The sequence below is a fragment of the Tiliqua scincoides genome, chromosome 1 (assembly GCF_035046505.1).
Source record: "Tiliqua scincoides isolate rTilSci1 chromosome 1, rTilSci1.hap2, whole genome shotgun sequence".
In the NCBI taxonomy this organism is placed as follows: Eukaryota; Metazoa; Chordata; class Lepidosauria; order Squamata; family Scincidae; genus Tiliqua; species Tiliqua scincoides.
Genome location: NC_089821.1, coordinates 228,937,664 through 228,963,500, shown reverse-complemented (window position 1 = coordinate 228,963,500; position 25,837 = coordinate 228,937,664). Strand labels below are relative to the sequence as shown.

The following is a 25,837-nucleotide window of genomic DNA, read 5'->3' as shown; positions in this document are numbered from 1 at the left end:
ACCATTTTGCATTATTGTTCACGTGAACCATGAAAAATATATGCAAAGAACAAAGATTTCAAGACAGTGATGGTAGAATTTACCTTGGATAAAGCACCCACCTAATATTTCCTCTTTCATGTAATTGCATGTAAAGTTCCCTAACAATGTGGATAGTGATGACATTAAGGAGTTTGAATACAATGCTAAAAATATAAAATCTTTCTCTCTCCTCCTTCCCTGGCAATTGGTGTTTCTATGGCCATTGTGAGGGAGGAAGAGACGCAATCTAAGCCTAATGAGCTGCCTGCAGATGGAGGGGGCAATGATATTTCTTCATCTTGCTGGCTTCTCTTGCCCCTCCTTCAATTAACTAATCAATCAATTAATATTGTGGTTGTTTTTCTGGAAGGGATCTCGGAGGCCAAGTTGTCTAATATCCTGCTCAGTGCAGGTAACTATTGCATCATCAGATGGGTATTCAGCCTCCGCTTGAAAGCTTCCAACAAGGGAGAGACCACTTCTGCACAAGGCAGACTTTCAGTGCAGGACAGCTGTTACACTTAGGGCTCAATCCTATCCAATTTTCCACTGCTGGTGCACTTGTGCCAGTGGGGTTTGCACTGTATCCTGTGGTGGAGGGGCATTAACTGGGGCCTTCTTAAGGTATGGGAACATGGGTTCCCTGATTACAGGGTTGCATTGTGGCTATACCAGAGCTGGAAAGTTGGATAGGATTGGGCCTTTAGGCAGTTCTTCCTCAATTCTAGCCTATCAACCCAGTCCTAACCTGCCCTGGCCTGCAGTGTATCCAGTGCAGGATTGGAGGTGACTGTGGTGCAACTCGGAGCAAGGGGATATTTTTCCCCTTAGCCCAAGTGCTGCGCCAGCCAGTTCAGTGGGGCTACTCAAATCTGTGCCAGTCACCTACACCAGCGGCCAGCCACCACACCTCCACTGCAGCTTGCTCTGGCATGGGAAGGCAGGCATATGTTCTTGCACTAGTCTCCCTGACTTGAAAGGAGGCACAGATGTGCCTTATGGCATGTTTGTGACACTCCCTGGCTGGCATAAGGGACTTGCGCAGGCCCAGCATGATCTTTCGATTGCGTTCTAAGAGCACAATCCTAACCAATTTTCCAGCACAGGCATAGCTCTTCCAGTGGGGCATGTGCTGCATCCTGCAGTTGGGGGGCAGTCACAGAAGCCTCCTCAAGGTAAGGCAATGTTTGTTCCCTTACCTCAGAGTTGCATTGCCTTTACCTTGGTGCTGGAAAGTTGGCTAGGATTGCACCCTAAGTGTCCTTTCCTGTAGTTTCAAGCCATTGGTTGTAATCCTGTCCTCAGGAGTCACAGAGAGAATGTCTTCCCCTTCTTCTGTGTGGCGGCTCATTAGATACCTGAGGACAGCTGAGAACATTTTGCAAAATGTTGTGGATCTAAGGAAATTCATTCCTGACAGAACAGCATGCAGTCTGAAGCCCCACATTTGGAAAAGGGCATACTAATTTTGAATGCAGCAACTCAAAAAGCCACCTGGAGTGTTGTTTTCAGTCAAAAGGTGGTACATGCATTTTAATTAAAGTAAACAGACTTTTTATCAAACGTTTTAGAGCGTGATTTAGCTTTCAAGGAAAGTGAGCAAACTTCTTTTGACTTTTAATTGATATGTTTTGTTTAGCATTAGAACCTTCCAGCTGAGTGCAGCCTTTTTGTGTCTCTGATGCAGCTCTGAAGCCTATTTTGGGAAGAGAGCCTGTTGAATTGCAGTCTTCATGCTGTGAATGTTCTTCAGAGAATGAACTTCCTTAGACCCCAAATGTCTCATAACATGTTGTTTTACCAAATTCCCGTTGCAAGCCTCGACTATAAAACTTATGTCCACTTTAAGCTAATTAGCTTCCCTTCTTTCCCCAACAACAGCCCTAGTTTTGCGCTGCAGCACTGCTGAACCTCACCACCAGGGTGGCTTGCCTATTCAACCTGCAGAGGTCCTCCTTCCTCCCCTCTCCCGCCAGCAGCTTCTCCGGCCACCACAGCAACACATTGGTTCTCAACAGCTCTTGGGAGTGGCAGCCACACACTAGTCTCCAACATCTCCAGCAGTCTCTGTTCCAACAGTCTCCATTTAGTCTGTCAGTTAGTTCATCAGTCACTTAACCAGTCCGTCCATTGGTCAGTCCTCTTTTCTCCAAGCCCCTTCCTTCTGATACCTCAGTCTCTCTAAGCTCCTTCCTTCTGCCCCCACAAAACTCACCCTCTTCCAGGTACTGCTTTTATCTCTGTCTCATTGAGGGATCTTGCACATTTCCACGACACATGTATTAAGTGTAAAGCCACTTTGGGTCTCCTCAGGGAGAAAGGTGAGATAAAAATAATATAAATAAATAAATAAAAGGGTTTATCCCAGGGCAAGGGGACAAAGATCCCCTTACTTCAGGGAAATCTCCATCAGCCAAAAATCCCTTGTGGGATGCAGCATACCCTGTGCCAGCGCTGCTGCCTTGCCACACGGGGATTTAGGTAGAATTGTGCTGTTAACCTTTCTTTCTTTTTTTTTTAAAAATATTTTATTTATTTATTATAGATACAGGACAGGAAATGGGTTATACTTAGGTCAGGTACAACACAGGTTACACATGAGGGTATTGGCCCTAGATTCCAACATGCATCATTCAGTTAACAAAAAAACAACATAATCATCAGTACAAAGGCTATCATATTTATCAATATAAAAAATTAAATTTAGCGAAACACTCAATATTGTTTAACTACAATTATCTATCTAATCATAAAAAAAACTTCCAATATTTTCTTACTCTATCTAAATCTCTCTTTCATTCTTTCTGTTATAACTTCCATTTCTGCTATTTCAAAAATTTTATCTATTAAATTTTCTCTAGTTGGCACATCTGTAGATTTCCATTTTTGCGCAAATATTCTTGCTGCTGTAACAATATGTACAATAAGGTGTTTCTTACATTGGTCTTTAATTTCTGATGTCACATTTAAGAGGAATATTTCTGGTTTGAATGGTAATACACAATGTAATATCTCTTGTAACAATTTATGTATCATTTTCCAGTATTTCTTTGCTTTTTCACATGTCCACCACATATGATAAAAGGTTCCTTCAACCTCTTTACATTTCCAACACTTATTTGATAACCCAGAATACATTTTTGCTAATTTCTCTGGTGTTAAATACCATCTATAAAACATTTTATATAAATTCTCTTTAAAAGACACTGCTTTAGTTATCTTAATATTTATAATCCAAATTTGGTTCCAGTCGTCCAGCGATATACCGTATTTATCAGCGTATAACACGCACAGGCGTATAACACGCATCTTCATTTTAAGAGGGAAATTTCAGGAAAAAAATAAGGGTAGCTCAGAACTTTTTTTTATTAATATTATTACCACATATAAGGTAAATAATGTAAAAGGACAGTAAAAGCAACTGTTTTAACAAAAGAAACTTGGATATTTTGTTTTTACAAAAGTTTACTCAGAAATCACTATCTGGGAAACCAAGAAACTCTTCATCTTCACTGCTATCTTCAAAATCGCAATGAACACTGCTGCTTTCACTGCTACTATCTTCATAAATCAGCTCATCTTCTTCACCATCCAAAGCATTACTTATGCCACCTCACCTCAATCCCTCCCCCTCCCCTCCCCAAAGAAAGGGTCTCCACTTACCATATTCATCAGCTGCCAGCGGCTGTGATAATATGCGGCGGGCGCAGCGCTGACATCATGTCACGACGCTGCGCCGCCGCTAGGCACTATTGGGAACGGGATCCCTTAAAGAGGATTCCGTTCCCTGGACATCGGCGTATAACACGCATACATCATTTGCCCCCTATTTTCAGGGGGAAAAAGTGCGTGTTATACGCCGATAAATACGGTATTATATCCAAAAATTTTTGCCCAACGCACCATTGCATCTTTAACTGTCTCATCCACCATTCTTATCTCCAGGAGAAAATTGTACATTTTTCTTATATACTTCTCCTCATCAATCAAAAATATTTTATCAAAAGTTATATCTTCTTCATAAAGACCTATTTTTTGGTCCTCTCGTAATCTTGTTCTTATTTGCATTTCATTCCACCAGTCCAGCTTTATTCCTTTCCCTTCTAACTCAGATTTACTTAGGATCTCTCCTTTAATATTCAGCAGCTCGCTGTATGTTTTATTTTGGTCTTTTTTAATCCAGTTCGGATTAGTTGCTATTTCAAGCGGTTTTATCCATCTAGGTAATTTAGAATATATCTTATATTTGATGATAATGATGATGAAAATGATACTTAAAAATATAAAAGACAATGATATAGAGTGATTAAAAGAATTTGGACTATAGATAACAAGCAAAGTAAAATATCTAGGAATTATAATTACCAAAAAGACAAGTACATTAATGGAAGACAATTATATTAAATTAATGAAAGAAATAAAAAAGGATTTGGAGAAATATAATAAACTGCAACTATCTCTAATGGGAAGAATAGCTTTATTGAAAATGAAAATATTACCAAAATTAATGTTTTTGTTCCAGACTATCCCAATTATTTTGAAGATATTTTTTTTTTAAGAAATGAACAAAATTACTACAAAATTTGTCTGGCAAGGTAAAAAACTGGAAAGTTGGTTAGGATTGGTCTGTAAGTTTCTAAATAAATGCATTACTAAAGTTATACATATCTTATGGTTTCTTTTTTTGGTTCTTAGAAGTGCTGAAAAATCTAAATCCAAGTTCACCTTTTTCCCTCTAGTCTAGACCTTTTTGGTGTTGGCACCTGAGCAGCTGCAGTGAAGAACCCTAGAGTGGGATGGGAGGCATTCAGCAGGCAAAATTATATGAGAAACTTCTCACTATAAAGAAAATTTGGGGCAAATTTTACTAACTCGTGAGAAAGTCAATCCTTCTCAGTTCCCCTGACCCTTGATATTTTCCACATCACCATACTGTGTGCCAATCCAAAACATTCCCTCCAGCATCCAGAATTATACATTGGTCTTATGCAAGATCTCGACAGAATCAGTTCATGGATCAAGTATGTGCCAGGATCACAAAGCAAGAGCTTTCTATCTCTCTCATTTTGTCATTGCAGTATAACTAACATGTTTCTAAGTAAAAATACCACTCTTGTTCTTAACAAAAAGTAGGAAGGCAAAAACAAGCCACTGACTCGGTATCATTTTCAATGGTTTTATTAATTAGTTTTGTCAAGCATATAATTGAATCTGAAATTGATTCAATAAAAAGTTGAAAGTGAATGCCACCCCCATTTGACACACAAAAATGCCATGGAAACAGCAGTACCATTGGGTTATGGCAACATTTCAAAATAACATTTTAACTTTTGTATGCAGCAATGTAAACTTCAAAAATAGTAAACTATAACCTTTGTCTATTTCTTTGTACATATCACATGGTCTATCACAGATAGAAATTCAATGGCAAACCTACATTGTTGAAGTAAACAACTTGGTGTTTCCAAGTTTTATAAAAAGTCTTAAATTTTATGTAAATATCTTGCATGTCCTTTTTTAAAAAAACTCACAGCAATGGAATAAAAGTGGCAATTCTCTTAGTCCCTTAGTTCTCTTAGTCTATTCTCAGCATTGTACACATCATAACTTTGTGTTCCTCTGTAAGTGGCTGTTAGCTTCATTGTTAGTTTTGAAGCAAGGTTCCTATGCCCAGGGCTCCCTCATTCACACAAGCACAGGTCAGGTAAATCTGTGTAAACCTGTGTAAGTGGGAAGTGAATTGGGCCACAGTACGAGGCCTTGTAGTCCTCCCTCTCCTGCCACTCTGGTGTTCAACACTCCCATTAATCAGTGGCTTGAAGCAGGCACTCATTGATTTCTTTGGGAGTTTCAAGAGCACTGTGTCTGCAGAACAAACTCTTCAAGTTGTAAAGACCAGCAAAAGCAACTTGCAGCATGACCTACTTCTACACAGATAAAAGACTAGAATTCTGTAGAAGGCACTGTATTTTCCCTTGCATGAGATTGTGTGGATTGCAGTCATGCAGTTAAAGACAATTTGGTGCACAATCCCACGAGAACTTTTTCTGCGTGAGCTCTACTGAAATGAACAGGAGTTGTGCAAGAACATCTTATAGGAGGAAGAGCTCTTGAATCACTACTATTTATTTCAATTGGACTTTCATCAGAGAAAGTCCTGGCTGATGGGGCACTGGTGTACTCTGGACTGCTTTCCTCCTCTTACATTAGTGCAAAACTTAACTATTTATCCCTCTTTTGCTCTGGCACCAAGTGCACATATTTGCAAAGCAATTCCCTCCCCCCCACCCCTTTTCCTACCCCCATGAAAGATTTGCTTTTGGTTTATTTATGTTAAGAGTACAGCTCTGGTAAAAAATAAGCTTATGACATAGCATAGCATCTCTCTTTCTATATATATCTATATATATATTTGTAAATCACAGTGTGCAATGTGTCATTCAGTATTTACTATTCAAAACTTATGCTCTGCTTCTCAAGATGCTTATCATTAAACAATATATGCAAAGATAATTTATACATTACATTCATTTAAAAAGAGTTTTGATTTTGCCTTTTTAAAGAAGTTCTCTCGAGTGAAAGATCTGATGTGAAACAGTGCAAGCAATCTGGACATGCTGAAACTTGATGCCTCGGATTCTATTATTATCAAAACTGTACATCTATGTACACTATAGTGAACGTATGTGCTTTGCAAGAAAAGACCTGTGAATTATAGCAAACAATGTTGATAGCTTCCATAAAAATAGCAGAATTAATGAGAGAATGATGACATGGAAGGACGTGTTCTTCTGCTTTTATTTTGTAACCCTGAAACAATGTCTCCATTTCCTTCTGGAATTTCTTCTTTCTTTCGTTCTTTGAGGCGACTGATGAGTTTTATTAACCATTCATCCCACTCTTCTGGTAAAAGCAGCAGAAGGAAGCCCAAGCCAATGATGACAATGGCAATTACACGGACACTGTTGAAGTCAATGTTACTCGAATAGTGATCAACAACTGCATGAAACATTGAACGTTGTCATTAAAGTGTAGAAGGCATCAAAGAAGCATTATACACACTCTGCAGAATACTGCATGCTTAACAGCAATTCAGGCTCAGAACCTAAAGCTCTACATAAGCAACCAAATACCACTGAATTCCATATATGCTCAGATCATAGACCCAGATCCAAAGAGCAGGTTTAGGCACACCCAATGGTTTGCACAAGCTCACTGGGATTTTTTTACTTGTTTTCTTTGTAGTTATTCCCAACAACATCTCTTTGGAGTAAGTTGGTTGATTGGTTTTTGTTCAAGGTTGCTCTGATTGGTCATATTTGATGGGTCAGGGGGGAATAGGTGATATTGTCATGAGGTGTGCATCCAACTGGATCTGCCACCTGATGCTGTCCCTGACCTGCTGCCCCCCCCCAAACCCCTAGGAAAAAGAGAAAAAAAGAAGATTCCTACTTCGTTCCTTCCTGCGCAACCCATTTTGACAACACAGGAAAATTCCCAGCATGTCCCACAGTTTTTGTTTTATTTAAAAGGAAGGAGTGAGATGATGGGGTAGGGAGGTGGATCATCATTGCCGAGACCTGAAGAAACCCTGTGGGCAGCAGAAATCTGCTTACCTATCCCTGACTTTGCTGCTTCCTTGTAGTCCCTTTTATGTTTAAGGGAACCACGTGAAAGAACAAATCCGAGGTAGGGAAAGAGAAATGGATCGCTGCTGCCTGCATGGTTTTTTGTGGGACACACGCACCCCTACCCATTCCCCATGCTCCTTCCTTGCATGGTCCCTTTAAGCTTAAGTGACTCTGTTTGGGGTGGGCTGGAGGAAGGTAGTGGCAAACTTGGGGTGAAGGGGCAGCCAGAGCCTGCTAACTCCCCCTCCATTCTGTATAAGCCAATTGTTTGTGTCATGGATAGGCTGGCTTTGTATAGCTTGGAACTCTTGTCCCAGTCCTTGGAACATATTTGCTCTCCGAGTACATTGGTATAGTGCTCTTGTCCTTTGTTTGCATATCCCACTGGTATCTACTGCAAAAAGGGTTTATGACAGGGCCTGAGTGCAGATGATTTTGCTTGTGGGCAAAGTGCTGGATTAGATTATTTTTGGGTTGTATAATATCTGTGTTTCTATAAAAGAGAACTGGAATGTTGCTTTATACAATTTAGTCCTGCTAACTAAAGCCTAATTTTGAAGGATTTTTGGATAGAGATTGACCAACATACTAAGGAGCTATGTCTCATCTCACTTACGCAACCTCTAGCAATTTAGCATTATAGTTCATAAGGTGTTAAGTGCAGGAACACTGTACAAACAAGATAGTCATCAGATGCCAAATCTAAGAGTACTCCTGAGTAGGACTTGACAGCCATTAGTCACTGATGCCAGGCATTAAGATGCTTTTCCCTTATAGATTTTTTCTCAGGCAGTTGTGACCATTCTCTTCAGAAGGTAAGAAAACAGGCTGCTACTGTCAAGTGAAATGACTGTCATTTGGCATGCAAAAGCAGAAGAGGCATAATGGGATGTATGTCAATGAAAAGCTTTAAACAAATATTTGTTTGGCATATCGTTTGTGAACATTAACTGCTCGGTAGTGTAGTGTCCTATATAGCTAATGTGATGTTCAGGGCTGGTGCCAGGCCCTTGTAATGAGGGAGGGTCCCTTGTGCGGAGCACATCAGTGCTGCCCACCAAGACAGGAGTTTCAGGGATTAACCATGTGAGTCCTAAGTAGACTCTCAGCCCGTCCTAAGTGAGTCCTAAGTGGACTCTCAGCCAGTGCTGGCCAACCTTTGTCATTGCCCATAGTGATTTGGTGCTGTATAGCTGCTTATGCCTCCCGTTCAAACTACTTAGCTGGTGCACAGTACAGTAAGTAGCTCAGGTCTTTTGCTGAGAATTAGCTGGACCTACATTTTGGATAATCAGCAATAAAGTATTTTAATATTGTAAGTTTAAACCTTCACTTTCACTCCCTGCTTGGTGCCCAATCCACTGAGAACTTCTCTTGTGCAAGCTGCATTAAATAAACATGAAAAAGCCCAGTATTATGTCCGTAGAGAATTAGACACCAGTACTTGAACATTTATTTTGAAACTCAATTTTTTGCTGCAATAGTTTAAAGAGCAATTTGATTAACTACACACAGGTAGAGGAACAGCAATGAATATATTGCTGCAACACACGTCTTTATTATTTGAAATGCAAATATGTTTTCTACAATTAATCTTTGGTGGTGCTTTGCTGATAAATTATGCATTGTTTTGTATGTACATGTAATTTGAATAAAAGATTACAAGAATTCTTACCGGCATTTACAGGTACACTTAGTACGATTCCAAGAGATATCAAGGTAGGATAGGTAATAGCAATCCCAAAATTTAATAATATATTGAATGCTGAAATAAGAAAAAAAACAACTATTTCATTTGAGAGTTAGCATTGTTAGAAAACTAATCTTGTTTTTTCATGCTGTTTTAACCAGTTCACTCTAAATAAGTTCTGTTTAGATCAGTGGGAATATTTGCTAGAATACAGTATTAATATCAGAGCTTTGAAGACATCGAGAGGAGGTTGCCTGTGCCATACATGAAGTGCCATTGATATCCTCTAGATCAGCTATTTTCAACCACTGTACCATGGCACACTGGTGTGCCATGAATAGTCCCCAGGTGTGCCGTGGGAATTTGGGAGAGGGTCATTTATCAATAGGACCATTGGGGGATGTGAGCCCCCATTGACAGCACAGTGTGCCTTGTCAATTGTCAAAAAGCTGATGGTGTGCCTTGACCATTTTAGTGCCTTACCAGTGTGCCACAAGATGAAAAAGGTTGAAAATCACTGCTCTAGATTATGCTCATGTGCCCTTATACAGGGGTTCTTTATGTGCATAGGATTGCCACTCTGCTCACACAACTGTGAGTGCAAGAGGCACCCCATTCACTTCAGTGGAAGGTGGAAATGGAAATACTCTCTTGCAGGCCCAGTGACATTTTTAGAGAAAGCAATACTACACAAGCATCCTGCACCTGAACAGTATAGCTAGTGAGCTGGCCACAGGGGGTGTGAGGGATTTCCCTCTTATTTTTGTATAAATGTTCCCTTACCCTGAGGGGCCCTCTGGAGGTTGAAATTCCCCTACAGGATTCAGCAGGTTCTGTATTGCCACTGCTCCATTGCTATGCAGGGAGTTAATTAGGATTGGACTGTAATCCAACTACAACTATAGGATAAGCTTTGATGGCAGATATAGCATGCAAATGGCAAACATTCTACAATGATCCACTTTCTATTGGACAAGGTTTTTTAAAAAAATAATATCTCTATGTTGGTAAAGGATACATCCTGTTAAGGTTGATGAATATGTTATTAATTTCTTGTATGAACAGAAATTATTTCAGAACTTGTAAAATTAATTGTAATTATTTTTGTTTGTGAAAAAGGTTACCCAACAAAATTGTCTGTAGTAGCCAATAGGAACCTCTTCTATTGCTGAGAGTGTTAGCTGTACAAAGCATGTACTTACTCAATAATAGGACTGAAAAGCCACAAATGCTTCCCCAAGGAATGGCATCAAAACTCCAGTATTCAGCGTTGGTAAAGTAAAGGATGACAGGAATACAGGTAACAAAAAGGATATTGAAGACAGCTAACATGGACAAAAATAAGGCAGCTTCTCCAAATTTAGCACTGCCCAGGAGAAGCTTAAACAAAACCTGTAGCACAAGAAGAGAAACAAATTGAAAAGCAAGTGTTCTTTTTAAATGTGTTAAAAGCCCTTAAAAGCATTCAATTTCCAATTACTTATTTTCCCTACACTACCAGTCCAAAGAAGGTATCTGGCTTATGCCACAGACAAAGATGAACATGTAAGAGTGTGCCTTAATCAGACCTTTCATTCTTTATATTTTTAATAGTCACAATGAACAAAATAATTGAAAGTAGAAAAAGGTGCTGTGATGTCCTTTACCTGCGCATCATTGTAAGAAGAAGTACAGTTGTGCATCCTAATTTTGAATTTCAAAATATCATTTCAATTATTTGTATATCCTTAATCAACCCAGAGTTTATACTATGAATTTTGTCCATCAAAAACCAATGGCTGTTTGACCATCTCACAGTAACTGTTCCATTATAGCCCAACAGTTTATCCAAATACATGGAATGGTAATCAAACTGTTTTAAGACAGTAAATGTTATTTATAATATTTCATACATAGCCTAGCTAATCTGCTATGTGGAATAATGCTAATGGTTTATTTTATTTTTGTTCTGCTTATTACCAAGTTTTTGCAAGAATTTAATTTTCTGATGCAGTTATCAGAGTTTAAATCCATTCTAGCAAGCTCCCTGGGAAGTATGGGATGCATCTTTCAAGCTGCTTAGGCATTGTATTCCCTCTCATGTTATTCCATTTCAGTTACTTATTCAAATGTACAATTCATTAAGGGTGACAATTCAAAGCATCCAAAGACAACCCCAAGCATGACTTCTGATTAAATGTTCTTAAAAAAGGTGCACGAAAGATCAATTGTCTCTACATTCTTCTAAAAAACTTAAAAGTTTTCCCAAGTGCCTTTGTGGATGTGCCTCAACCAAGCATAGCTATGAATTGTGTGCTAGATATGATGTTAATTCTGTTTAATCATGGTGTAGTTCTGTAATGCAACATGCCTCCTGCAGTGGGAAATGGAGCTGAAGAAAGACCTGGCATACTCCACAGATAGCTACTGATGTGGTGGCAACACCTTTGCTCAAGATTACTGAAGTCCATTGCAAATGGTATAATTGTAACTGCCAATTCTCAGCCTCAGGCTTTGTCAGCATTCTGAGTTTAATACTGAGGATGGTTGTGGGAGGTGAGTCACCCACCAATTGATATGCAGCACTGATTCTGAAATCATGGAAATAAATGTTGCTGCTAGTAGAAGATGTACTTTCTGTAGCATGTTGCTCCAAAGAGGAATAAACATGTTATGACTCCAATAGCAATATTGCTGACTTCATTTTCCTCAGTAGGTGATAACAGAACTGATCCTGAGCCCTGCATGCCCGTGTGCACTGTCACAAATGTGCCATAAGGCTCGTTTGTGAGCCCTTAGTGTGGGCCCAGTGCTGGAGTTAGCCCAGTGCAAGCCCGTGGCAGGCCAGCTCTGATGCTGGGCCCTCGTTCCATCCCCTGGCAGTCACCCAGACCACTGGGTGGTGGAGTGGGGGCATGGGGGAGGTGGGGAGAGGGGCAGGGCAGGGAGGAGAGGTGGTGGATAGGGGTGGGAGGGGGCAGGACCAGTGAAGCTCAACTCCACCAGATCCTCAGCCCTGTGTTGGGTCATGTGGCCTGACACAAGACTCTTCAATTCTGTGCCAGCTCCAGAACTGCTGCAGAATTGAGTAGCCCCATTGCAGGGCTACATCCCTTACTTGGGGGAAGGGGATGGCAGTGGCTGCCCAGAGCACACAGTATCCCACAGTAGCCATTTTGGCACCGCAGCAGCCCTGTGCTCCAGGCAGCTAAGTATTGGGCTGCCCAGGTCCAATTCTATCCAACTTTCCAGCACTGATACAGCTATGCTAATAATAACAACAACAACAACAACAACAACTTTATTTTTACCCCGCCTTTCTCCCCGAAGGGACTCAAGGTGGCTTACAACAGGTTAAAACAGATTAAAAACATAATTTAAATGGAGTGTGCATTATGCACTGGAGTGTGCATAATGGAGTGTGCACTGCATCCAGTGGTGGGGGGGGCAGGCTGGAGGCCTCCTCAAGGTAAGAGAACATTTGTTCCTTTACCTTGGGGCTCCACTGTGGCTGCATCATTACTAGAAAGATTGGGCCCTTAGTGCTATAATGCAGCACCTTCAATGGGAATAAAAGATACCTCAGGGATGATATGAAGGTATTTAGCTGCAGACCCTGTTCTGGCTATTCCACCATAATTATCTTTATAGTCCCTGGCTTGCCATCTGAACTAGCAAGGAACAGCACAGGCCTCAGGACAGTTCCTGCATGGGGTGGGAGTGACAGATGTGCTGAATCGGTGTACCCAACACATGAGAAACTTTTCATCAGGAAGCTGCTGAGTTAGGGAACTGCCTGCAACAGTGAACTGCTGGTGCAGTAGTTGTATGGTGCCACCCTGTCCTTAGAATCATATAATATTGGTGTCACAAGTGACCAGTCTGGGAGAGGGGTGGGACCGCCACCAGATCCTATCCTCACTGTTGAGCTGCAAAGCCCAACGTGAAGGTTCTCTCATCTGTGCCTGCAAAATAGCTGTCACCGGCATGAGAAGCCCCATTGCGGGGCCCAGGACTTTCCTTGGGGGTAGGGGACTTTTTTCCCCTTCCCCTAAGGAGACTTCTTCCCAGCACCCAATATTTTGGCACTGCTGTTCCTCCAGGCAGCTCAGGATTGGGCTGTCTGTCAAGTATAATATGTTTCAAAGCAAGAATAAGTGGCAGAAGAAAACACTCTGTATAGTTTTAGTGGGGCATGGCTTTGGGGGAAACCATAATGAATTCCTGAACTTCCAAGATTTACGACTACAACACATACCAGAAATGGCTAGTTGCTCTCAGTGAGGTTGCTGATGGTTCTTGTTCTGTCTGCTGGCTTCTATCATTCTGTTTTGCTAGTTTTCTACATTCAATATCAGCAGTTTCCCCTTCTTGACACTCCACTGCTATTTTATTCTCCTGATAGCATTCTGATTTAACTCAAAGGAATGTCATGGAGTAGTCAGAACAGCAACAGAGGCATTTCTGTACACAGAAGTAGAATTTATACTTTATGTTCATTGTGCTGGCTCTGTTATAGACTAGAAGGTTTTTAATTAATTTGAATTCCAGTTGCTCTTCTCCCAACACCCCCGGGCAACCTGTCTGGTGGTGGTTTCAGTGAAAGAAGGCAGGCAGTAAAAACATGGGCAATGAAAAGAGGACATGCCTGTCAAATGCAGAAAGGGCTACAATAAATGATTTAACCACCAGCTGGTGGCAGACATTTCTTTCCCATTGCACCCAGATGGAAATGCCTGGTGTATGTGCTATATTTATGCCCGTCTTTGATTATAAACACAGTGGGAGACCCACCCTCTTCTGGGCAAACCAGGACTGAGTAGATTTTGAGGAAGTTTATTAATCATTTTGTATACCTTGTACACTCAACTCTGGACAAATAAAGTTAATTAAATTCTCTGAGGTATAAGCAAATGTAGCCTGGTAAATTAGCGTTATCATTACACTGCAGATTTCTTTAATGCTTGTATGTCATGATGGTGTAAAATGGAAGGGGAACCAATTTATTGGCTTCATTCCATTATAAGGCAATTAGGTAGTATCACTGTCATTTTTTATTTCTTCTATTTTCTTTTCAGTTTTTACAAATTAATTTTTACCCCTTATGATTGAGTCATTCCTAAAAAGATGACTGCAGTATGTGTTACAAACACAAAAACCCCAGAAGGTAACTTATAAGAATCCCCAAAACCAACGGTTCCCAAACTTTTTTTTCCTTTTTGAATGGCAGCTCCCTTGACCTACTGGGCCACTGGCCATAGCTCCCCATTAGGGTCACCTATAGGGTGGTGGGTTTTTCACAAGGATTCTGCTGCTCCTCTGGCTAGTTTCAGCTGCTCCCTGGGGAGCCACAGTTCACAGTTTGGGAACCACTGCCCAAAACTAATATTTAGAAATGTTTCTGCATAGTGGATGGACTGATCTTTAAACATCAAGAATGTTCAGTTACCCTAGCTCAGGGGTGTCCAAACGTTTTGGCAGGAGGGCCACATCATTTCTCTGACACTGTGTCGAGGGCCGGGGGGGGGGGGGAATTACATTTCAAATTTGAATAAATTTACATAAATGAATAAATCAGAGATTGAACTTATATGAATGAAAGATGGTCTTGCAATAACTCAAGGCCTATAAAAGGCCTTGCACAAAGCAAGGCCAGTCTTTCCTTTGCTGCCACATCACAGATGTGAAACAGCAAGCAGTGGAAGGAACCCTCATCCCACAGCTCATGTGAGACGTTAGCAGTTGGCCGTTACGCTGAGAGTAGTTGCATCAGGCCAGCGTGGGATCCAGCGAATTTCCGGAGGGCCAGCGGCTCATTGGAGATTGGGGACTCCCTGAGGGCTGGATTGGGAGTTCCTGAGGGCCACAAGTGGCCCCAGGGCTAGGGTTTGGGACCCCTGCCCTTGCTGAATGGAAAGCAGTGACAAAGACCCCTCAGTCATCTTTCATTACCTCGCTCTCCTCCAGCAGAGGAGAAGGAGCAATATGTGATTTTCTGGATTCTAAGCAATAGCTAAGGAAAGTTCCTTCTTTGCTCATTTTTCCTCTTTCCTGTCACCAGAAATGGAGTGCATTTATATACACCCAGTACTGATCATGAGTTGGTGACAAAGAAGTCCTCTCTAACTGCCTTTTACATCTTTCACAGGCAACTGGTAGCAAAAGCTTTTCTAGAACAGCAACCCATACTATTTCACAGCTGGAAGATTAATGCAGAGTCTGGGTCTTCCGGCTGTGGTCACTATGATGTTGGGGTACATGGTGTCTGAACACCCTTACACCAGGGTGTAAGGGAAGGGGTGTCAAGCACAGCTGCACCTGCATGGAAGAGTCATTTTGAGAAAACAAAGTCAGAGCATACAGACTTGAAATTTGTACTGGAGAAACTGATTTGAAGAAGGGGCTTGAACACATGAAAACAGTCCAGTACCTAACAGAAACATGGAAGGAACAATGACGTTAACACATAAGGGTGGCCTGGCCTCGATTGCCTGAGGAGGCAGTTACCTTGTAGAGAGCTGATGTTGAGGCAGATCCCACAACAAGTGCTATTCCAATAACTGAATGACTGTGGAATCCATCAGCGTAAGTCATCATGACTATCCCTGCAATAGCAAGTATAGCAGCCACAATCTGTTGGGATACACAGAAGCAAAGTCTTAGTCTTTGAAACCCAAGAGAAATACTGTACTTCAGGCCGATTTTAACAAAGAACACATTGTTTGTACTTTTGTAAGACTGCAATACGTATTAAGGACTGCTATACAGTAATAACTGGTCTTGGGAAAATGTACAGCCCTACTTTGACAAACAAGACACACATGTCAGTAGAGACCTGTAAGAAAATAACAGAAGCTCTGCAGGATTAGCTCAGCATCCTGTTTATCAGGATGAAGTCCTCAGCTAGATTAGCTCAGAAGTCCCTAAGTAGGATATGTAGGCAAATACAGGGGGTCCTTCTTATCCAAGGGTAACAGAGACCAACAACTCAACTCTATTAGCAACCTGTGCTTAGTGGGGATTCTTTTCCCCTAAGAAATAATTGGATAGGGCAGTCCCTGACAAAGACTGGAAGTCACACAATATGCATATTTCAGAAAAGAAGTGAAAATGTTGAAGATTTGTTGCAAGATTGCAGTAAGTTGAAGTATATTCTCTATGTATAATCTATTCTACAGCATGCTTAACTGGCTAGCTGTGGAAATATTGGCTCCATTAACAAAATCAGCACAGTCAGAATCATAAGAACACATTTCTGCACATGTGTACCATATCCTATTGGGTTTAGAATATTATAGTGTATTTATTTTAACTACACTGTTTGCAGGCAGGCACTGAGAAATACGGCATTTGGGACAGGCAGTGAAAAATGGAAGTTTCCATATTTCTTGTGAAATCTATTTTATTCTTGGGGAAGCATCCTGGAGAACCAAACCTCAGCTGCAGAGCACACGATTTGCATACAGAATGCTCCAGGTTTGGTATACAGGTTTGGTATTCTTGCATGCAGAATGTTCCTGACATGTTCTGTTCTATTAAAAGCACCTTTAAGTAGCAGGCTTGGAATAAACACTCAGCCTGAGTTCCTGGAGACCTAGTGCCAGTCACAATAGAAAATCATGGGGGCAGCAATCCTATACATAGTTACCTGGGAGTAAGTCCAATTGAAATAAATGAGACTTGTTTCTGAGTAAACATGCCAAGGATTGCGCTGGAATATTCTAGACCAGTGCTTCCCAAACTTCTACAAGGAAGTTGGGAGCACCAAAAGTGTGTGCGGGGAGGGGCTACGGCAGCAATGCAATCCCCAGGATTGCGCTGCGCTGCTGCGGGGAGGGGGGGATTTTTAAAAACATACCTAAGGGAGTGCTGGCTTCTGGAGAGTGTGGGGAACCCCACAAGGGCTTTGCAGGGCTCTCCACATCTCCAAAACAGTAAAAAAAAAATGTGATTGAAAACCATTTCTGGTTTTTGATTGTGTTTTTTAATGTTCTGGAAGCTTGTGGAGGCCTGCAGAGGCGTCACACCTTGGAGTTTGTCCCTTATTAAGTTGGAAAAAGAAACCTCCTGCCCTGGCAGCAGCACGATCACACTGCTGCCTCTCCCCCCCCCTCCTCACACCTTAAAGGGGCAGGGGACAAGTGCAGCCCACCAGTTTTGGAACCACTGTTTTAGACCATAGGTCCAACTGAGTTTTATGCAGATTTTATGTTCGTTTGTTGAAGATACAGACACTGTTTTACCAAAATAATGTCAACATGTCATAATTAAACACACTACCCAATCCATGTCCTGCTTGAATTTTGAGCGTGCTTGTGGAATGTGAGAACAAAGTGCTTCTCTCTATACTCACTAAAAATCAGCACAAATTGTACCACTGACTCAGGGAAGGCTGAATCAAAACTGTCTTCAGGAGAATAAAATAAGAGTGCAATCAATTGCTTTTGGGATCATGATTCCTGCTGACATCAATGATAGTTGCTTCCAAGAAATGTGGATCGCAGCTCTAATATCTTTTAAAGAAGTGGCACTTCCTCCAACGCAAGCACTTTGCCAGTGAAGGAAAGGAGAATATGCCTCTCTATTTTCATTCAGCAAAAGAGAGACAGTTCTTCAGGAGACAGCTTGACCCAAGTCTGTGGCTGGTCCTCTCAACGGAGCACAGAGCATCCCCATGAAATGTGACCTTATTTGTCAGACTGCTTCTTTCCTCTGCAGCCACAAGCTGTCAATGGCAGGCAGACAGTGCTTGGCACACATTGATTTTTAAGATATAGTGTTGAGCTGTTTTTCCTTACAAGGGACTATTTGAGAACAGTATTCACCACTTATTTTCTGACAGTTCAGCTTCTGCCTAGTTAACATTAGTAGAAGAAAAGTAATGTACAAACTAAAATGCATGGATACATCCTTGTTACCACTTTCTTACATACTTTTCAACCAGGGCTACTTCACAGTATGGGAACCAGTACTTGACCGTGTAGCTTATTCTGCATCCATGTGAAGTGCCCATTGCCCCACTGCCATGGGGATCATGCAGCACTGCTCTGCCTCCCACTGCAACAGAGGATAACTAGGGCAGCAACATGTTGGCAGTAGCTGTGTAGTGGCTTGAACCCTGCCCATCACAAGAGGGCAGGTTGGGCACAGAGTGGAAGAGAGACCAGAAGGCAACAGTAACTGGAGAGGCCTCTCCCTTACTGTAGCAATGACCGTGTGGTGAGATACCGACTTATAGCACTTTTGGGCTGCTCTCTTGTGCTAAGGTGTATGTATGAAAGATAAAGCTTGTTTCAAAAGTGCTTGTATTTGTTTTTCAAATCAAGTGATGGCCATGAAGGAGAGTAGATTTTATACTATAATCACATTTTCAGCTTGCCTACATTTCTTGTGCTATCGGTGAACAAATACAATTATTTATTTAAATATTTATAGCCTACATTCTATATGAAGCATAAATTATGGTCCAATCCTATCCAGTTTTCCAGTGCCAGTACAGCCATGCCTATGGGGCGTGCACTGCATTCTGTGGTGGGGAGGCAGTCACAGAGGCCTCCTCAAAGTATGGGAACATTTGTTCCCTTACCTCGAGGCTGCATTGCGGCTGCACCGGTGCTGGAAAGTTAGATAGGATTGGGCCCTTAGTGCTCCACTCACTATTTTTTCCATTCCCAACTTTTGGGAATGACTTTTCATATTTTAATCTGTGTAGAAATGTTTCTTTACCCACTATTGATAGGTTTAATAACTGACTCCTTATCAGTAGTGTTACCAGGGGAGGCAAAGCGCTAAGTTTTTCAGGGCACCTCAATGCACCCTGTAGGCTGCCCCACCCATCGGAGCCAGTCCCTGCCATTAGAATAACGTGGAGGAGATGCCCCAGCATTGCTCTCACTGCCAGGTATGTCTCTAATGGCAAGGGGGAGGTGCAGCTTACAGGGCGTATTGAGGTGCCCTGCAAAACTTAGCATTTTCCACCCCCCTCTCACTAGGAAAACTATTGCTCCTTATCTCTAGGCACTAGGGAAACTAACAAGATTGGGAGCTGAGCCTTGTCAGTTGCACCAGTCCCTTTAATTTGAACTTATAGCCTATAAGTCACAGGGCATAAGTGAAACTGGTAAGGCATTCCCCTCACTTTGTCAGTATCACCAGAGAGAAGTTAGAGAAGGAAATAGCAGTGAGACAGGTAGGCAGATAATGCATAAAGGCCAGTACACAGTGTCCTGACTCTCACCAACCATATGCTTATGAAATTGCATTTAGTTGCAGGATAGTATGATCTGGGTTATGCAAGTGGGGAGTATTTTCTCCCATACTACATAGATACATCTAAAGAAGGAAAAGTACAATTTGCGAAAAGATGCATTAGCTGCAGCTGAGAAAGGCCTCCAAATACTGTAATCATAATGAACACCTGAAATAACCTGAATAACCTGAATAACACCTGAAAATGCATGTGTGATTTTGGCCTTAAACAGGAAAGGTGCAAAAATTGATGTTAGTCAAAAATTGAAGGAAATTCTGAGAATTTATAGCCCCAAATCAGTGGGACTAATATTGCAAGGACTGTAACTATCTAAGGGCCCAATTTTATGCCTGTCTACTCAGAAGTAAGTCCCATTATATCAGTGGGGCTTACTCTGAGGTAAGTGTGGCTAGGATTGCAACCTAAATCCATTGATAGCAGTTCTCAAATGACAAGACATTAAAGATCATCATAATGGATCTCATCAAATGTCCTATTCATGCAGGCTCACCTTTCATTACTTTTCCTTTGAGTAGTTCCTTTCCTAGTTTTTGACCCTATAGGGAGGTGTTACATAAAGGTCAACTAGAACTGGGCAGAGAAGTTTGCAGTATTGATCTATTGTTGTTGTTGTAACAATATTATACCATCTTTCATCCATATGACACTGAGGATGATACCGCTGTTCACATTATGTAGGTTCAACTGCACAGACTTAGCATACTTCCAAGCTATGATTTTATTTAATTGTATGAGACCCTTAAATATAATGTTGAATTAATGAATTGTGGAACTATATAAATTGGAAGAGTTAAGGATACTGTGCTGAACACTGAAGATAGGAAGTAATTACTCAATTTTCCAGTTTCTTCCTTGGGTCATTTAATTGTCCTAACCTTACACCTGGCTGCACTTACTGGATTTCCTAACAGAAAAAGCATTAGCTGTCATGCAAATTAAATCAACCTCAGGCTGCAATCCTAACCACACTTTCCTGAGAGTATGCCCCATTGAACAAAATAGGACTTACTTCTGAGTAGACCTGGTTAGGATTGTGCCCTTAGTTCTATACCCACCAATAAGAGAACTGTCCCACTGATTAACCAAAGCTAAAGCCTACTCCTTAAAACCATTAGATTTCACATTCCTCACTGATTTATTTTTTCCAAAAGCAGGAAAGGCATTTTTCCAAAGGCATTATTTGCATAGGCCCTGTGTTGACAGAATTGTAAATAAATGGCTGCCAAGCATGCTGAGGGGTTGGAACTACCTAGGACCCCTGCAGATGTTTATTTGTACCAATGAAAACCACTTGCTCATGGCTTTAGTACAAGCTAGGGTTGAGATACACCTGGCAGGGACTGCAATACTATGGAATCTATTAAAATATGCCTGTAGATAGTGAGGTCTAACAGGCTGAATGCTTAAATTTTGGCTTGTCTAGCAGGTTTCCCTTTATGAAAAATGCCCGTACATTTTCAAACTGGGTATAAAAATAAATACACATAGAGGATATGCATTAGACCTCCTCCATATTCTGCATCTTTTAGGCAGTGATGAATTAACTAGTTTTATAAGGAAGAGCGCCAAGGCAAAGCCAAAAGAATGGTATTCAGCAGTAATTTTGTTTTGGGAAGAGCATTCAAAGTCTTGGAAGAGCTTCTTTGATGCATCAAAAGCAATCTGTTATAGTGACATTTTTCCAATATGGAAACCACTGAAAATATTAAAACAAAAGATGGACTGTGGAGGAAGAATGATCAATTATCACTTACCCTCACTCCCATGAACCTGTCCCTAAGAACGATCCATGAAAGCAAGAACACAAAAGCTTTGTTGCAGCAGAACAACACGGAGACATCCGTAGTGTTTATATTCTTTATTGCATGTAAGTACAGGTAGTTTGTGAGTGTCCAAAGAACACCAAAAGGTGCTGCCTTGGTAAAAAATGCCTTCAAAGTCAAGCCGTTTTCTCCAAAAAATTGACAGCACTCCCTAAAACAAGAAAAAAGAGATTATTAGACTCCACAGCAGACAGATTTTATTAGGAAGATTCCATGTTCATTTAATAGCCCAGATGTTTTTCACTGTCCTTCCAACCTCATGGTTGGGAGATAGCTTAGAAATCACTCTAAGTATTTTAAAAGGGAAATCCCTCAGAGCCTGATAAAGAACACACACCCCACTGGACCGCCAGCTAAGGGGAGGAGTGTGATATAAAGATGTGTGAAGAAACAGCAGGATGGCCATTTGGAACAGAGTAAACCAGAGGCAGGGCAAGAGAGTCAGGAGTTGGTTGTAGGCACCTAGTGGTGCAGGGCCTTTTTAGGGGGATTTAATGTAGGGTAGTGAATGAGCTGCTTGGTAGGAGTTTGTGCTGTTTGCATGTTCTACTTTTCAGTAAAGAAATGTTATAAAAGCACTTTGTCTGGAGCTGGCCTTGAAGAAGGCTTAGAAGTTCAAGGTGGTGCAGAATGCCACTCTTGGTTATTAGCAGAAGTTAAGTTTATGGAGCCTATAATAACCCCAATTTTATGTCAATTTGCTTCTGTGCCCAACTGAAGGTGCTGGTCTTAACCTTTAAAGTACAGCTGAGCACTGCTTTGTGATGCTCCAACCAGCAATGGGCTGCATATGCAATGCCTCCAGGCTGGTCCCTGCACACACACCCCCCCAAGCCTCTGAAGTTGAGGGTAGCTCTGCTCCCCTCGCTTCCAGACGCTTTTCTGAGCCTCGCAGGACGTGCGCTGCCTCTGCGAAGCTCTGAAAAGCCTCCGGAGGCAAGGGGAGCAGAGCTCCCCTCGGCTTCGAAGGCTTTGTATAGCGTCAAGCCTTGCTTGACGACAGGGGTGCTAGTCCCTGTTGCTTAGCAATGCACGCCTGTACTAGCTGGCCTGGGCCCAGGGTATCTGCAGTGTCGTGAATATGTACATGTTAGGCCTTCGTTAGCATGTGGAGCCTGAACCAAACTAAGTCAGTAACGGAGAAGTTGCTAGCAATTCCCAGCTGCAAGAATGTGAGTAAACAAACACAAAGATTGTTGTCTCTCCTTTGCTGGACAGAAAGGACAGACAACAAGAATTACAACTCATTGGAATGTAGCACCTTTGCAGACAGAAGGGCAAAGCCTTATCAAGCTGATGAAGTGCAGCTGTAGATCTCCAGTTGGGAGGGGTAAGAACTAGGAGGACTAGCAACCAGACCCACTTCGAGAAGGTTCTGTCCTCAGAAGTTTCTGATTGGACAGTCTAAATAAGTATGAAGTCACCTCAGTACTATTAGCATAAGAAGTATAATAATGAGTGCCCGGGGTGTGTGTGTGTGTGTGTTGGGAGAGAGTTTTTGGGTGCAACATTCTGCATGCGTGTGAGCTCCATTGTCCAACATGGGCATCTGGCCTCACAGGTAGCCTGGAGCTAAAAGATCTATTTTGACCCAGCTGACCCAGGTGAAAGATAGGGATTAATAGAGATAGCCAGCTAGCTTTGTTATTTTATTGCTGATATGTTTCCTAGATGTTTATGCCTCTAGCATTTGCTGCCTTATGTAACCTTATGTATTTAATAAACTAAAACCTCTTTTACCAAGTTGTTTCATTGTCTGTTGGGGACAAAGTTTCAGAATCCTGCCTAGCCGTTCAGCAAGCTACCAAGTGCTCATTGAGGTCTAGTAACTTGAGGACTGAAGCTTTAATTGGAGAAAGCGCTCAGTGCCTGCAAGGGATAGAATTAAGCCTAGAGGGTCTCAGTGTCCCTGGACTGAGGCACTGACACATACAGGGTGGTGGCAGTACTAATGGACAGGGGGCCTTGAAGGCTTTAGGGTTCGAGAACCAAGAACTCTGAGCACCCCAAACCCCCCCCCCAAGTTTGCGACATGCAGGACTACCTCACACCATATGGCCTACTCAGATTATTTGGAGCTGCCCTGTTTTGGTCACAACATTCTCCCTGAGGGTGGGGCTTTGCACGACTTCTCCAGGCACTGGGAAAGGCTCCAAGCTTTCCATGATATTGGGAGGAGGCATGGCACAGCCTGCATCACACTGCCCTTGAGCAGAACGTCACAACATTCTGCTCAAGGGCAGGGCTTTGTGTGCCTTCTCCCAGCATCAGAAAAGGCTCCTAGCCTTCCCCGAAGTTGGAAGGAGGCACGGCCCAGCCTGCAGCACCCCATCTTTGAGGGGATATGTCAGGCTCCACTCTAGGTACACCTCTGGCCTTGAATGATTATTGTTTCTCAGATCTGAAGAAAACCTGAATTTTTGTTTGTAAGTTTTGCAGAACCTGAACTGGAACTAGGTAATAAAACAGTCATGTTATTGGATTAGACCAGGGGTCTCTAAACCCTGGCCTGGGGGCCAGATGCGGCCCACGGCAAGCCTCTTTCTGGCCTGCAGCCAACCTCTTGTCCCTAAAAACCTCTGGCCCACTCAACAGAACGTGACCAGAACTGTGCTCTGATTGTGTCTGGAGGGTGTTCTGAGGGCCAGAGAGGTTGAATGAATGAGCACATTCATTCATTTATTCAGTCATCTAAGTTCCATCTCTAATTTATTTATTTAAATTTTATATTTAAATTTTTTTTCTGGCCCTCCACACCATGCCAGATATTTGATGCGGCCCTCTGGCCAAAAAGCTTTGAGACCCTTGGATTAGACCAGTAGTTCCCAACCTTTAGGAGCCTGCGGACCACTGAGGCAAAAATTGGAATCATCATGGACTACATGCAACCCACACCCACTTCACACAAAAAATTAAATTTGCAATAATTAGAAATTTATTAAATTTATTATTTATAAAGAAGATTTGTAGGTTACTGCTTTTGTTTCTGGCTGTGGGCAGTCCATTCTTTGTCCTCTCTGATGGTCTGTGGGGGAGTGATTGCTCTGCGAGATGTCTGAAGTGATCCAAGGTGATTATTTTTCTCCTGAGACCTCACACACCACTTCTCAGGTTCTCACAGACCACAGGTGGTCTGGAGACCATGGGTTGGAAACCAATGGATTAGGCAGAGGGTAGGATTTAAGATGACACTCCAAATGCCCACCTCTGCAAATTTCATACTAGAAGCATCAGTAATGCATTAAACAAACTTGGAAGAACTTTAATATTAAGGGATATTAAGCAGCAATTAAAAAAAACACCATGATAAATTCCCAACGATATTCTAAGATGCAACAAATGATTAAACAAACTAAGGACAGTCTTAAATTAATCTGAAAGAGGGTCTCATTGTTCCCCCCACTTCAATTCATCATCTGTAGGTGAATGCAGTCCAATTAGACGTGTGGTTAAGACACCTGAAATAAGCCTCCTTCAAATAAACTGCATTTAATATTGCATGACTGTACAGTGGATTCAAAAGAATGGCAGGAAAACTAATTTTATGACTGAAAAGAACATAAAAAGTCATAGCCTGAATTCTTGCAAGAATCAAAGGTCCCCAGGCTCTAATACTTCAGAATATAGGTCAAATTCTGTTTGAGGTGAAATTCTTAACTGTACGAGTAGATCACCAAAGACATGGGACCCACTTATTCATGCACTTTTAGCATACCATATTTGGTGTGTTCTGTGAAATACAATTTTAGTGTTTTTCTTATACTGAACTGATGCCGAATGACTTTGCAATAGTTTTAGAATATAGTTGAAAAAGAGTACTAGCAAAGTGAACTCAGATGTGAAGTGCTCAGAGGTGAAGTGTATGGTTATAGAGTTGCATAACTGAAGCCAAACACCACCTCTTCTTGCTCAGTAATGAGGGCTTTGCACTGGAATGACTAATGATGTAGGACAAAAGTAATGGAAAGCAGTCTGGTGCCAGCACTGGGGGGGGGGCAGGATTTCTAAACCCAATAGTAAAATAAATAATTGCCCCATGTCTAGAAATGCCAGGAGTGCCTCAGAAGGGCAGCAGGAAAGTTGCCAAAGAGCTCCAAAGAGGAAAAGCAAAGCCTTCCACACTGAGAAGTAGGAGGAATTTACTGCAGTGCAGGCAGGGTGCCAACATCATAGTAATAATATGCAGTAACCAGTCCAGTCATCCAAACAGCAGAATATTCAAGGGAATCTAACCAGCAATCCCCTTTTTAAGAGCGCCATTCCCTAGAGAGTACTTACTAGAGATCTTCCCAGAAGATTTTTTTTAAAACCCAAACCCTAGATTTCCCCCCCCTCCCCCCAGCATGCTTGCCACATCAAATATCAGCACTGGGTATGGGAAAGGTAAGAGACAAAATAACCTTCCTGTGGATATGGCCATAGT

General features: G+C 41.8%; 1 protein-coding gene across 3 annotated transcripts in view; it reads right to left on the bottom strand.

The window, feature by feature from the left end:
• Positions 1-6,368: 6,368 nt before the first annotated feature.
• The window catches only part of SLC35F3 (solute carrier family 35 member F3), a 168,813-nt gene continuing 149,344 nt past the window's right edge, over positions 6,369-25,837 (bottom strand). For all 3 annotated transcript variants that reach the window (XM_066611447.1, XM_066611446.1, XM_066611448.1), the window contains 5 exons: positions 21,346-21,565; positions 15,829-15,954; positions 10,545-10,734; positions 9,328-9,417; positions 6,369-7,020 (listed from right to left, as the gene is read on the bottom strand). In XM_066611447.1, coding sequence (XP_066467544.1) covers positions 6,776-7,020; positions 9,328-9,417; positions 10,545-10,734; positions 15,829-15,954; positions 21,346-21,565 — 871 coding nt within the window. In that variant the 3' untranslated portion in view covers positions 6,369-6,775. The remainder of the gene's footprint in view (positions 7,021-9,327; positions 9,418-10,544; positions 10,735-15,828; positions 15,955-21,345; positions 21,566-25,837) is intronic.